Below are 14320 nucleotides of genomic sequence, written 5' to 3'. Positions count from 1 at the left end.
TAGTCAAAGTTACAAAAATGTAACTAAAAACTAAAACAATGAAAAATTCCTGGAATTCTAAAAAATTCCCGGGTTTTTCCTGGTTTTCTCCTGGATGAAAAAATTCCCGAGTTTGTCCGGAATCTCCCGGTTGTCCCGGATCGTATACACCGTGTTCAGCTCTTATAACAGTCTCATTTCTGTACCAGTTGTACACAAACTTTTGCTACCTATGTTTTACCTTTCTACTATGAAATTTTAAAGGGTGCTTTCCAGTCAACATAAACATAGGTTTCCCTTTCTTCAGTCTGTTTTCTAATAGAAGTAGTTTGGTGATTCCCATTCCGAGGGATGGGAAACTGTAAGCATAATTGGTATCTAATGTCCTGGTGGTTTGGGACTAACTGGTTAAAGAAAAGTTATTTGAGAAGAGGCCTAGATTTAAACAGAAGACTATCGCCCTGCATCAGGACAATGCATCCACCTACAAAGTTGCTTTGGCAGGGGGAAATCTTGAGTAATCTGAAATACAAGTTGCTGGTATGTCTATCTTATTCACTAGATTGAGAACTCTCCTGACTTCCACCTATTCTCACATCTAATGATATTTGTGACTACTAACTGTGTGAAGTAGTTTATAGTAGATATAAATTTTGTAGTAGTAAAAGACATTCTTCTTCTGCCAGGCCAATAACTTTTACCTTTCTCTTTTTACAACAAAAGTTTCTTGTTTATGTCAGCAGTTTTCATCTACTATTTCCAAACTAAGATGTAAGGTTGATGTGGCATAACATTCAGCAAACATTACTCTTATTCCTCAACAGACCCTCAGCAATATGTACGTACAGATGTGTGTATGTATCTGTCCATGTTACTGTAAGTGTGAAATCTACTAATACCATCACCACGCACGTAACAAATGCCAAATTATGCAGGCATAGTGCAAAAATTTATAAATATTCATACATTCTTTTATTTCAATTTAACTTTGTCAATATAAGGCCACGTACTGCCCTTAAGAAACAATTTATGAAAATGTGACAGACTTCAATGAACATATGAACATTAAGAGGAAAATAAAGGAGTATATAATGTTAGTGATGTAACAACTCATTAATATTTCAACTTAGACATTTTTTAGCCTAATGAAAAATAAAGGATCAGTGCAGTCTTAGATAGTATTGCTAGAATCATAACAGACATAATAAAATTATTTTCAGTTACACTCACTCACCTGTTTTAATGCTACAGCCACTGCACCAATGGCATGGTTATGTGGGCCACCCTGAAGTGATGGGAACACAGCTGCATTGATGCGAGATTCAAAATCATACAGTATACTTTTTCCAGCCTTATCAGTACCTTTTACACCACGTCGATAGAAAATCAAGCCAGATCTAATAACAAAATAGCAAAGAAAGAAACCTACAATGTAAATTGATATTAAGATATGTTGGAACAAAGGAATTAAGTTCTTCATTAATGTCATAACATCAGTACTGCTCATTTAATATGCGATTGTCATACTGATTTGTCTTTGTCACTGATTACGTATATTTTTGAGATTATATTACACACGATGGCCAAAAGTTAACAGATTTTGACGATCCACAAAACAAGGCAACAGTAATGTGTTGATCAATATGCATCTGGCAGCACTATAATACAAACAAATATATACTGGAGAAACATGCCAAGGGCTTTAGCTGGCACTTATTCTGTGTGCTGGCACAAGAGGTTCTTATATTGCATATCAGGCTGTCCAGCATGGCTTGTAGTGACGGCACTCGATGTACTCCCTCTAAAGACCGATTACGATCTGTGGTGTGAGTTTTAGGACTTCAGTCATTTGGCCTTGAGCATCCCATGCATACTCAACTGAAATTAACTCTGCACAAGATGTCCATGTTTTGCAGGTGTTCATCCTCTGTGTCTGGGAATCACCATCATCTATGAAATGGAACCCAGGCCCATATCCACAACAAAAAAGGGCTACATCTTATGCCTAGAAAACACATGCATTGAGGTATGTGCTCTTAAAATGATGCCCCCTCAAAGAAGAACAGTGGAACCATCAAACTGATTCTTTTTTACAGTATTTGAAAGGTTGTAACAAGACACAGAAGTGCACCAAGTGAAAGGATGGTGATACTCCCTCTCCAGATTAAACAGAATCATCTGCAAACAGAACCAATTGCTGTAGGGTCCTCTTGCGTTTCAGCTGAAGAAACAACTGAACCTGATTTGTGTGTCACTCTGTTCTGTGTAATTCTTATTTGTACATAAAGTTTTATAGGTCCCAGCAAAATATAATTTAAAAATGTGTTAATTAAAACTTATATATGTGGACACATCTTTATGTAATATGCTGCTATATATAACAAATTCCAGTGAAATAAACTGAGTTTTGTGTACTTGTAATGAGCACTGTTGTTTGAAAAGAAGCCCAGTGATATTTTCTTTAACTTTGTTGATGTACGCAAGAACTGTGAGTGGGTCGTTCCGCAGAGACAAGGCACAAAGCCATGGTAAACCAGAGTAGGTGACTTGGAAACAAGACACTCCTGGCACTGTTGTTTTCAATACAAGAATTTCCTATGTGATAACGACTGAAGTTGAAAGTTGCCGACTGACTTTTATTGTTGAGCAGTAGTTCTACCATTCAGTCATTTTTGATCAGTCATGGAGAACATAAAAAGGAAAAGTTATGCAGATCAGAAAGTAAAATTAATATGCAAGGTGGGTGCTACACACAAAACAAAATCTGAAATAGCTTCAGATTTGGGACTTGCCTATACCATATTACAAACTACCATCAGCAAAAGAAACAGTATTTTGAGAAGGTTTTTAAAATTGGTTGCAAAATTAACAATACACAGCCATCAGCAAGATGAGAGAGACATAGATTTGGAAAAGGCACTTTTTGAATGGTTCCAACAAAAATGGGGTGCAACTTTACCAACCAGTAGCGACTTTTTAATGTTGAAAGCAGAGGTGATAGATTTAGCAGAAGTGTTCACATCACTGCTGATTTCAAGGCCTGTCGGGACAGTTAGAAGGATTTATAAATCATGACATCACAGTTAGAACAATTTCTGGCAAATCTAAAGCTGTGTACGATATCACAGTGCAACACTGAATTGACAAGGTTCTGCCAGGTATCTGAAGGGATTATCAATCTCAAAGTGTCTAAAACTGTGGCAAGATCTGTACATTCTACAGTCTGCTTCCTTGTAAAACATTAGCTGAATACCATGGGTCATGCCATGGAAGGAAGAAAAGTAAAATTCATGCGACAGTTCTGGCCACAGATGCAGGTGAAGCTGACAAACTTCCCCCACTTGTGACAGGACAGTCTAAGAATCTGAGGTGTTTAAAAGGTGAAAGACAAAACCTACAGAATAGAAATGAAATACAAATTCTTGGATGACTATGGGTCGACATGCAGCATATCCATTCCAAATAGTTTTGGAAAATGTTTGAGTGGAATTTTTCCCTCCAAACTGTACCAGTGTTCTAGAGCCACTTGATTTGGGCATTACTGCAAATTTCAAAGTGCAATGTAGAAAAAAACCTGGTTTAACATAAGATACCACTCACTGATGCAGGAAATGAAAATCTCTCAGTTAACTTACTACAAGCTGTGGAATTTCTTTTGGCTGCTTGGCAGCTGGTGTCATCCTCTACAATCAACAACCATTTCTGTACATCTGGTGTGTTACTGGAAGGGACTACTGTTGATGATGATGATGATCATGATGATGAAGAAGAAGAAGGAGGAGGAGAAGGTGTCAGGTAATGAGTTAGCGCTACTGGAGGATGCAGATTTTGACAGTTTTGTACATTTTGGTGACAATCTAGGTGAGTGTGTGGAACTACAGGATGAGGTGATTATTGCTGATGCTTTCCAACAATGTGGTGGCGATCAAGAAGGTGAACCAGCTTCAAGTGACAGTGATGGAGATGACTATTTTAATCTTGAAACATCTATGCTGAGTGAAGTGTTAAGTACAATCAATGTGTGCAGACATTACATAGTGTGAAAATCTGTAGTGAAAAAGCTCTGAATTCATTACTAAGTTTGCAAAATTGGATGTATACAGTTAATGCATGAAAAGTGAAAGAAGCCAAATTATCCGATTTCATTAAAGCAGGATTGAGTTCAAAATAACGTATTTTCTCTTTAATACTGCATCTTTGTTGTTTGTACAGTGCAAAGTGCCAAGTTACAATACAGTATCTAATTTCTCTAAAGCAGGACCAAGTAATATTTTTTCTTTTAATACTGTACTCTATCTTCGACATTTGTGAAGTTCACACTTGTATAAACATATATTTTTTCCAATGGAGAATACGGTGCGTATTACTGTATCTATATCTCACTTACAAGTAATTCTGAGTTACAAGTAATGTTTTCTCTTCCCTTGGATATATGTATAAATCAGGTCCACCTTTATTTGTAAACAATGGCAGATTGTAAAAGTGCAAAATCAGTAAGTTGGGAGAAATGAAGATAGACATGTAGCTTACCATAACTGCTTTATTAACTGTGCACTGAGCAAAGACTACCACAAACATGAAAGTTAAAAGAAGTGCCTATCATCATTCCTGTTCACTGAATACACTGTTATTCTTGATGTAAGTAAGATATATAGAAACTTCATTGATTGGAATGGCGAAGAAAATTATACAGCTGAAGAACCAGTGTCAAAGTATCTAAAATGCTGTGGTAGTAAATTACGTTACAACTAGACTGCCAAAATACCAATAAGAGAAGTTTAAGTCTTCAAACAAGAGGAAGAATCTTCTGTATTTGCAGTTCATTTGGTGCTATGGATTCAAAAAAAGAGAATTTGGTGAGGGCTACAATAAATAAAGCTGACAAACCTGCAAAGTGAGAACCAAGAAATTGAAGAGCATAAATGGCATGTAAAAAGACTAAAAGATACGCTACTAGATGGCACTAGAAGCTACTTATTAATTACTATGCATTTAATTTCAGTCATTATCTGTGATTTATTTGAGAACTAACCACTTAGTTGTAAGTTTGCAGCACTGGCATTTCTGTGCCCCATTCAGTGCAATGGAACAGGAAGCAAATTTTTTCTGGCAGCAAGTAACATTCATTACATGCTACAAACTACGAATGTAGAGTGTCAAAACAAACACATTTTAACTGCAAACAATACCCTTTCTCACTTATACTCAGTATGTAAAGAACTATCAGTACACTTCATCACAACTGAAAAACTATAGCAAAATAGTTGTTTCATGATACTTGTTTTGACAATTATAGGAGGAATCTTTGACAATACCTTGCTCCACGAAGTGTTTTGTGTGTGGTCGTTGTTACAATATCAGCATATTCAAATGGACTTGGGATAACACCACCAGCAACCAATCCAGAAATGTGAGCCATATCTGCCATCAACACTGCTTTAACTGAGTCACAGATCTGAAAACAATTGTCAAATATTATCTTTCATCTTGTATTCATATCTGCAGGGACGTGGAACTAAACCACCTAACCTTCATCCTTCACAACACACACACACACACACACACACACACACACACACACACACAGCACTTTGAAATCGCTCAAGACACTTAATTTTTCATGAGAAACTTCAGTATCTGTAATTAATGGACTGGATATAGGACTAGTTTTGACAGACATGCCACCAAGCAAATTTAGTAGCACTGGAAATCATCTAATGTTTTCAAATGGACATTCCAACTAAGTGTGAAAAATACAGCTGTTAGTTGATTTATAGTTGGACAAATATTTGTCAGAACTATAGCTGATATGCCAACAACACTGTAAACTCACAGGAACTAAGAGTGACTAGAGATAGTGGGTAAGTAGCCCCAGCCTTAGACCATAACCAGCTACAGCAATGGGGGAAATGGCCATAAAATATTTTCTGAAATACTATAATGTGCATCCTTACAACACCAACGTATCAAAGTTGGAAATACGGATTTACAGTCATGCTACAAGTAATGTACTCTCCAGATCTTCCCCATCTTCTTCTTTATTTCTTTTCTTGGGTTCCATGTGACCATCTGGATTCTAAGCTACTCAGTCACACAAACACAATCAATTTGTAACATGATGCACATATCAATAACACAGTTCACTTTTATTCTGTCATATTGTGATACAAAAGGCACTTCACAGGAACTAAGAGTGAGTAATGTATGCACTACATTACACACTCTTAACAATGAGTATTCCATAAGTCATACATTGCTGCTACCTGCTATCCCACTGGTGCAACTATTTACATTTTGCTACAGAACTGAACGCAACACAGAGACAGGTACACAGTAATGCCTTTTAGCCTAAACTGAAATTTTTGAATATCACTATCATTAAAAGTGTTTTTCTAAGATACACCACCAGATCGAAAATATCCTGACACCTAATAGTGGACATTGATATGGGATGTGTCCACCCTTCACCTTTATGATGGTTTGCCTCTGCTGGGATCACTTTCAGGGTGGTACCTGAATCTCTGTGGAGGAATTACAACCCACTGTTCTTCAAGAGCTGAAACCACAGAAGGTAGTAATGCTGGATGCTGGGGTCTGGAGGGAAGTTGGCATTATAACAACTATAAGGTGTTCCATTGGGTGCAGGTCAGGACTCCAGGCAGGCCAGTCCATTTCAGGAATGCTATTGTCAACAAGCCATTATCTCATATATACTGCTTTACAATAGACTGCACTGTCATCCTGATATTACAATCATTCTCTCTGAATAGTTCCTCTACTGTATGCAGTGCACAATGTTGTAAAATGTGCTCGTATCCTTCTAAATTTAGAGTTTTATTAGGTGCAACAAGGGGACCACATACTAAACAACACCCCCCCCCCCCCCCACCACCACCACCATAATAAAATCACCTCCTCTATATTTCACTGGCACTATACATGATGGCAGGTAAGGTAATGTTCTCCAGGCATTCACCAAACCCAAGCCCTTCGATTAGATTGCCAGAGTGTACAGTGTGATTCATTACTCTAAATCACTCATTTCCAGTCATCCACTGCTGGTGGCATCACTCTTTACACCACCTCAAGTGTTGTTTAGCGCTGACTACAGAAATGTGTGGCTTATGAGGAGCTGCTTCACCAATGTAGCCCAGTCTTTTTTCACTCCATATGCACAGTCACTGTGCTGGTTTTACTGCTGGTAGCATGTTGCAACTCACAAGTGATTCCTTCCACTGATTCCCTGCCTTTGTTTTTAAACTGCCCTCCACAATGCTTGATCATCTCAGCCCATCAGTACACGAGGTCTACCTGGTCTTGATTTAGCTCTGGTTGTTCCTTCACGTTTCCACTTCTCAATAATATCACCAACAGCCAACTTGAACAGCTTTAGAAGGCTTGAAATTGCTGTGATGGATTTGTTACTCAGATGAGATCCAATGACTAGCCCACATTCAACGTCAATGAAATCTGTTGACCGACACATTCTGCTGTTTACATCTTCTCTACAACAACACCATACACGCTCTGCCTCTGTTTATGCAGGCAAGTCTATCTCATAACACCTAGTGGCCAATTCCGCATCACGTAAGGGATACAGATACTTTTGATCAGATAGTGTATATCAATACTCTTTAGAGGAACTTTCCATTTGGTATAAATGGCTACCCCTACCAATTGAAAAGGATTACTCTCGTAGAAATCTGCTATGATGTAAATCTCCAAAGAAAATATCCATATTTCTTATCTATATATATGATGCTTAGACACACATAACAATATAGTCACAGTCTATCAGCAGATAACGTAGTTTACCTCTAACCCCTTTCCTATTTTGATGAAACGAGGTCACTGAACATTCTGATCCACATTCCTTATTTATTGTGCTAGTATCTGGCATTTTGAGAACGTTATTTTAGCAGGGATATCTCCCATCTGATTTCATGAGGCTGGTTCCTCCAACGTCCCGGAAATTTTCACTTAAGAGAAAACAAATCCTATTAATTATCTGACCCTCCCTTTCCAACATTACTCAGGTTTAACTCTATGGTTACTCTAAACCAATACCACAAAACTGAGTGTCTTGTCAGGTATCAGCATGTTCTCAAGCCACATATTAACTTGCCTTACAGAACTACCAGGAAGGTGTCGATCATGATCCTGGAACAGTTGCACTAAGTAAAAAATGGTGATATGAGCCTGAGCAACAATCTTTCGAAAGTCATCACCTCTGTCATGAGGTCAGTCCATATATAATAGCTCCTAGCCCATTTCACTATCACTGTGTGAACATCTTGAGTGTGTTCCTTACACAATGCACGCAAATGTGTCACCAGAGTCCTGTACTTGGCTTGAAAATCCTGTTTCCTGAATTTTGCAGAACAGCTTCCTAAAACAATTTGTATTTTTTTAACATTGTTTACAATTATCTAGGATTTCCCACCAATGGTGGTCATCAGCATATTTTCTATCTCTACAACCACTGTATATTTACTCTCACCAACAGCATGCATTACTCATTGCAAGACTGAAAAATAATAACTGACAACGACACACTATTAACAAGAATGATGATGTAGAAGGCAACAAATAAAATTTCTCTGATATTATGAAGAAGTTGGTTGTTTGGTTTTTTGGAGTTGAAGGGTTCAAACTGTGAGGTCATCAGTCCCTTCATCCTGTGTGTATCAAACCATAAACAGCCCAACTGTAACCAAGGTACAATAAAACAGAGACAAAATCAAAGAGAAGTAGGAGTGGGGTGAGAGGGAGTAAAGTGGGTGATCTGCAGTTGGGAGATCCCTGGGGCATGGTATGTGGTGGGAGATGCACCTCCTGTATTCGACCAGCACCACCTCGTCCTCTGTTACCCCAAGAAAATGAGCAGCACAGAAGATGATAAAATTTTAGGAAAGACAAAAAATTAAAATGGCAAACATAAAAGAATAAGGAGAATAAAAAGATGGGAACAGTAGAGACCAGTCTGGACCACCAAGAAAGGGCTGCTGTAGGTCCCCTGGGCCAGAGCAGATGAGGGGTGCCCCTCCAGCCTCTCAGGTGTTGAATGAGGCCAAAGTGCCCCACCTCACAGAGACACGTACAAAACATCTTCACAGGTGAAATGTAAAACCAGGTCAGTCGCTTTGCATCATCTGCTAGTATCAGAGGTAGTGTGCCAAGAAGTTTAAGATATTGCCACAAAGCAGCTAAATTTGAGCACTCTAGTAGGACGTGGGCCACCATCAGTTGGGTGCCAAACTGGCAGTAAGGTGGGTCCTCACAATGGAGTATGTAACCACGGGACAGCCAAGTGCGGCCAGTGCATAGTACACACTGAACAGTGGAGTCTCTTTGAGAAGCACGAGGGGAAGACTGCCATGTGGTTGCAGTCTCCTTTATTGCCCTCAGTTGGTTTGGAGAGTCCAGGGCAAACTGTTCAGAGTTCCAGACCTCCAAGAAATGATGGCATAGAGTCAAGTGAAGGTCCAGCTCTGGGACCCCATTTCCAAAATTGGCATTGGTTGCCAACTTTGCCAAGCAGTTGGCGTGTTCATTCCCTGAGACCCTGATATGTCCAGGTGCCCACACATGATGATTAGCTGTTCAGCTTGATGAGGGTCACAAGGAAGATCCTGGGTACTCTTGACTAAAGGGTAACAAGGATAGCACTGGTCTACTGCCTGATCAGGGAATCACTGCAAATTAAAAGCACCTTGCCGATGCAAGAGTGAGCATGGCTAGGGGCTTGTTCGAGGGCCACCAATTCGGCACTGAAGACACTGCATCTATTTGGCAGGGAGCATAGTTCGCTGCTCCTTGCATGTGTGCACGCAAAACCAGTTTGTCCGTCGATTGCTGAGCAATCAGTGTGTACCACTTTGGACCCAGAAATGCACCAAGGACAGCCAGGAACAGGCAGTGAAAATCAATGGAGTCAACTGAATCTCTCAGTTCCAAGCATAAATCAAGACAAGTCCGAGGTTAGGGTACATGGCATGGGGGCATACACAATTGCTCGTTGACAAGAGGCAACAGTGGGGGAAGTTTGAATTCAGAGCAGTGTCACTGCAGTTATGAACCAAGTTCTGGGTCTCTATTGTGGGAGGCGGATCTCTGATTGTGAATGAATGGTATGGCATTGACAGAAGTGCACGATGCAAGTCTTTATGACTGGAAACTGAAAGCTGTGTGCGAGACCCCACGACTACATCTTTTGAATGATACCCTGCAGTCAGCACTCAGCAATAACCATGCTACAGGAGCAAAAATCATTGGTATACATAGAGGGTGATACTGAAGACCTCATGGCTGCTCCTAGACCACTGATGGCAACTAGAAAGAGAGGGACACTCAATACAGAGCTCTGCAGGACCCCATTCTCTTGGGTACGGGGGTACTGTGGGAAGCACCAACTTGAACCATGTCACCATGTGAAGTCATAAGTCTCCTATAGGTCAAAGAAGGCAGTAGTAAGGTGTTGACGTCAGTCAAAAGCTGTCCAGATGGTAGACTCCAGGCAAACTAACTTATCAGCGGTGGAGCAGCCTTGGTGAAAACTGCCTTGGTTTGGAGCCAGAACGCTTCGAGACTCAAGGAGCCAACACTGCCAGCTCACCATCCATTTGAGTGACTTAACAGAGAACATTGGTGAGACTAATTGAGTGATATAGCTTTCCATCTCTAGGGGCTGCTTACCCGATTTCAGTACTGAGATGATGAAGATGATCTCTTGCCATTGAGATAGAAACTCTCCCTCACTCCAAATATGGGTGAAGGTGGCAAGGAGATAATGCTGACAATCCTCTGATCAGTGTTTGAGCATATGGTTGTGGATGTAGTTTGGCCTTGGTCTTGCATCAGGGCAAAGGGCTAGGGCACTGAGGAATTCCCACTCACTGAATGGAGAATTATAGGGCTCCAGAAGAAATGTAGTGAAAGAAATGTATGCACTCCACCTGCTGTTTAATGACACGAAAGGCAGGTTGATAGTTCTCAGATGCAGAGCTTGAGCATTATGCAGAGCAAAATGTTCAGCTTCTGGGCACTGTTGAAGGAAATACGAGGTACACCTGCTGGGGACTTACGTGTAGAGGATTATGATCTTTGCCAAGACATGTGAAGGAGATGTACATGATTCAATGGCTGAAACTTACCGTTCCCAGCATTCTTTCTTCCATAGTTTTATTATGTAGTGAACCTGGGCACAGAGCCATTTAAAGGCAATGAGGTGCTCCATCAATGGATCCCACTTATGGCTTTGCAGAGCCTGCTGTGAGCTCTAAGAGCCTCCGAGATTTCCGAGTTCCACCAAGGTACTATGTTCCGATGGGGGGGGGGATCCAAAGAAATAGGGGATAGCCAAGCAGGTTGCCAATTGTTTGCTGTTGCACTCTGGACAACTGCATAAATACCTCCACGTAGCTGGGAGCTAAGAATGACAGTGGAGGTGAAAGCATCCCAGTCTGCTTTGTTGAGAGCCCATGTGGGCGAGCACCCAGAGGAGTGATGCTGAGAGAGGAGCAATAGGTCACTACCACAAAGGTCATCATGGATTCTACAGTGGATGGATGCGAGAAGACTAGGGCTGCATACAGAAAGATCAATGACTGATTAAGCTGCACTTGCCACACTCAGGTGTGTGGGGCTACCAATGTTCAAGAGAGAGAGCTCGAGATCTGCCAGTAACTTTTCAATATCTTTACCGTGGCCAGTGATTGTGGTTCCACCCTACAAAGGGTTATAGGCATTGAAGTCATCCAAGATTAAGAAAGGTGAGGGGGGGGGCTGTGCAACCAATGCAGACAATATGTTCCAAGGCAATTCACCATTGGGAGGGAGATAAACATTACAGATGGTAAAATCCTGAAATATCCTTATCCGAACAGCCACAGCCTCCAAAGTTGTATCAAGAGACACAAGTCCACTGTATACAGAGAGCAGAACATATGTGCCACTCCACCTGACACGCTATCATAGTCAGCGTGATTTTTTGAAATACCCTTGTAGCAATGAAGGGCAGTGGTCCACGTTGCTGGAAATCAAGTTTCCTGAAGGACAACGCCAAAAGCAGCAGAGGAGTTGTAGCAGCTCAGCCAGGTGGTGGAAAAAACCACTACAATTTCACTGGAGAATCATGTTATCAGTATACTGTCAGGGCATGAAGGGACCAAGAAGGCAGGTTATGCTCCAGGGTCACCTGCTGCCACCAGCTAAGAGCTAACAATATTAACACACACAGGTTCTGAGACACATTGTGTGGTGCAATGTGGAGCCTCAGGGTGACTGAGATCGCCACCTCGGCCACAGAAGCCAAACATGTGGGATCCAGTGGCGTGGGAGCCACCGCAATGAAGACTACTTTTTATCTTTCTTCTCCTTATGGAGTTTAGATGACTGTGAGAGCTTTCCTGAATCAGTTTCAGGGACTGAGGAATATCGCAAAACCCTACGACCAGCAGGCCAGCAGGCTGTGGCTCCTTTAGCCTCTGGCTGGTGTCCAGTTGCAGACTGGCAGAAACCTTGGGGGGGGGGGGGGGGGGGGGCATTCTGAGCAAGCCCATTCTGGTGTGAGAACCCAAGCAAGGATGTTGCATCTCCAGCTGGGGGATGGGGATCAGCATCCCTGGTGGGTTGAGAGCTGTTGCTCCCAAAGTGCGTGTGGGGGAAGTAGCAGGAGAACAGCCCCTAACCATCAGGGTGGCAGGTATGGTAGGATGCATAATAGGTGACAGTATCGTAGTCAGAGGGGGCAACATTGTCATGCATGCAGGATGCAGATGCTAACCTTTTCTTGGCCTCTTGGTATGTTAGTTACACAGAGTCTCAAATTCCTGTATGTATATCTCTCTCTCTCTCTCTCTCTCTCTCTCTCTCTCTCTCTCTCTCTCTCTCAAAGACAGTGCAGTCTGGTGCGCAGGAAGAATGACGCTCTCCACAGTAGACACAGACAGGAGAAAGGGCACAAGGAACGTTTGCATGCAACAGTTGTCCACAATCCCAAAAGATTGTTCTGGGATCACAGTGCGAAGAAATATGCCTGAATTTCATATATTTGAAGCACCGCATGGGGAGGGGTGGGGGGTGGTGGTGGCGGTCATACGGTTTCACATCACACCAGTACACTATCACCTTCACCTTCGCCTTCTCAGGCAGCTAGTCACCTTCAGAGGCCAAGATGAAGGCCCCACTAGCAACATTATTGTTCTTCAGCCCCTTTGGACACAACAAGAAAGAGGATACCCCGTCACTCAAAGTAGACTTGTAGTTCATCATCAAACAGCAAGAAATCACGATGCAAAATTATGCCTTGTACCATATTAAGGCTATTATGGGGAGTGATGGTCACCAGAATGTCACCCAGCTTGTCACGAGCAAGCAGAGTCCCTGAATGGAGAGGGGATGCTGCTTTAATCAAAACTGACCCACTCTTCATTTTAGAGCTGGCTGCAACTTTCCCAAACTTGCCCTCTATATCCTCTACAAAGAATAAAGGATTTGCAGCCAAAAAATAATCCCCATATATACTTGTACACACTATGTATTGGGGGGAGTATTTCTCTGCTTGTCACTTAGCCTTATGTTCCTCCCATCGCATAGGCAGGGAAGCAAACACCCTCAGGTCTCATCTCTGTGTTGAACGAGTTCTTTCCTTCTGAAGAGACTGCTGGTGCTCTATGACCAGATGCAAGTCATCTGCCATGGTGCAACTCATGCCAAACAAGCTGCCACCCGACCTCAGCAATGGCTACTTGGCCAGTAATCCATTCCTCGAAGTCCCCGTGCCCCAGTCATGATGGGCACATATGCATTGGCATATGAGGACAGTTTCAGCTCAGGCACCAACAGTGCGATCCCCGCATGGTCCAGAGGGGCTACCAACATGTCAAGCCCCCCCCCCACCACTCACACACGCCAACAAACAGGACACTGCCATGCTGGGTTTTGGGTGTACTACCTTATTAAAGGGAAGGGTGCAAAGATGGAAAGGCACAAGGTGGAGCATACACACTTCACTGGGTGACTTCCCTGCAGGATCTACACTTCTGCAGAATTTTGAAAATTGGCAGCAGCTCAAACACAATGGGGGCCATGTGTTTTATTTAATGAAAAGTTGTAGAAAATGCCAGAAGTGGAAACCTGAGTCCCAAATCATAAACCATGTCCAAACGAGGTCTGCAGTCTGCATCAGGAAGACCTTCTGATGGAAAGGCAGAGGGGGAAAGGGATAGTGGTAGTACAGGCTTACAGCACAGAAATGGAAGTAGTATTACAAAGGGATGGACATTATATTAAGAGAATTTGTATCTAATGCTGGGTAATAAATAAGGTACAGAAATTGAAT

The 14320-nt window shown here is 41.8% G+C and overlaps 1 protein-coding gene across 1 annotated transcript in view; it reads right to left on the bottom strand.

Annotated features, from left to right (window-relative positions):
* LOC126469934 (serine hydroxymethyltransferase, mitochondrial-like) overlaps positions 1-14320 on the bottom strand; it is a 119982-nt gene that overhangs the window by 26716 nt on the left and 78946 nt on the right. Inside the window, exons 6-7 of the mRNA XM_050097333.1 lie at positions 5295-5434; positions 1214-1376 (exon numbers count right to left, since the gene is read on the bottom strand). Coding sequence (XP_049953290.1) covers positions 1214-1376; positions 5295-5434 — 303 coding nt within the window. The remainder of the gene's footprint in view (positions 1-1213; positions 1377-5294; positions 5435-14320) is intronic.

This window comes from Schistocerca serialis, chromosome 3 (genome assembly GCF_023864345.2).
Source record: "Schistocerca serialis cubense isolate TAMUIC-IGC-003099 chromosome 3, iqSchSeri2.2, whole genome shotgun sequence".
Classification (NCBI taxonomy): domain Eukaryota; kingdom Metazoa; phylum Arthropoda; class Insecta; order Orthoptera; family Acrididae; genus Schistocerca; species Schistocerca serialis.
Note: the sequence above shows the minus strand (reverse complement) of the source record. Positions and strands in the feature narration are given on the sequence as shown.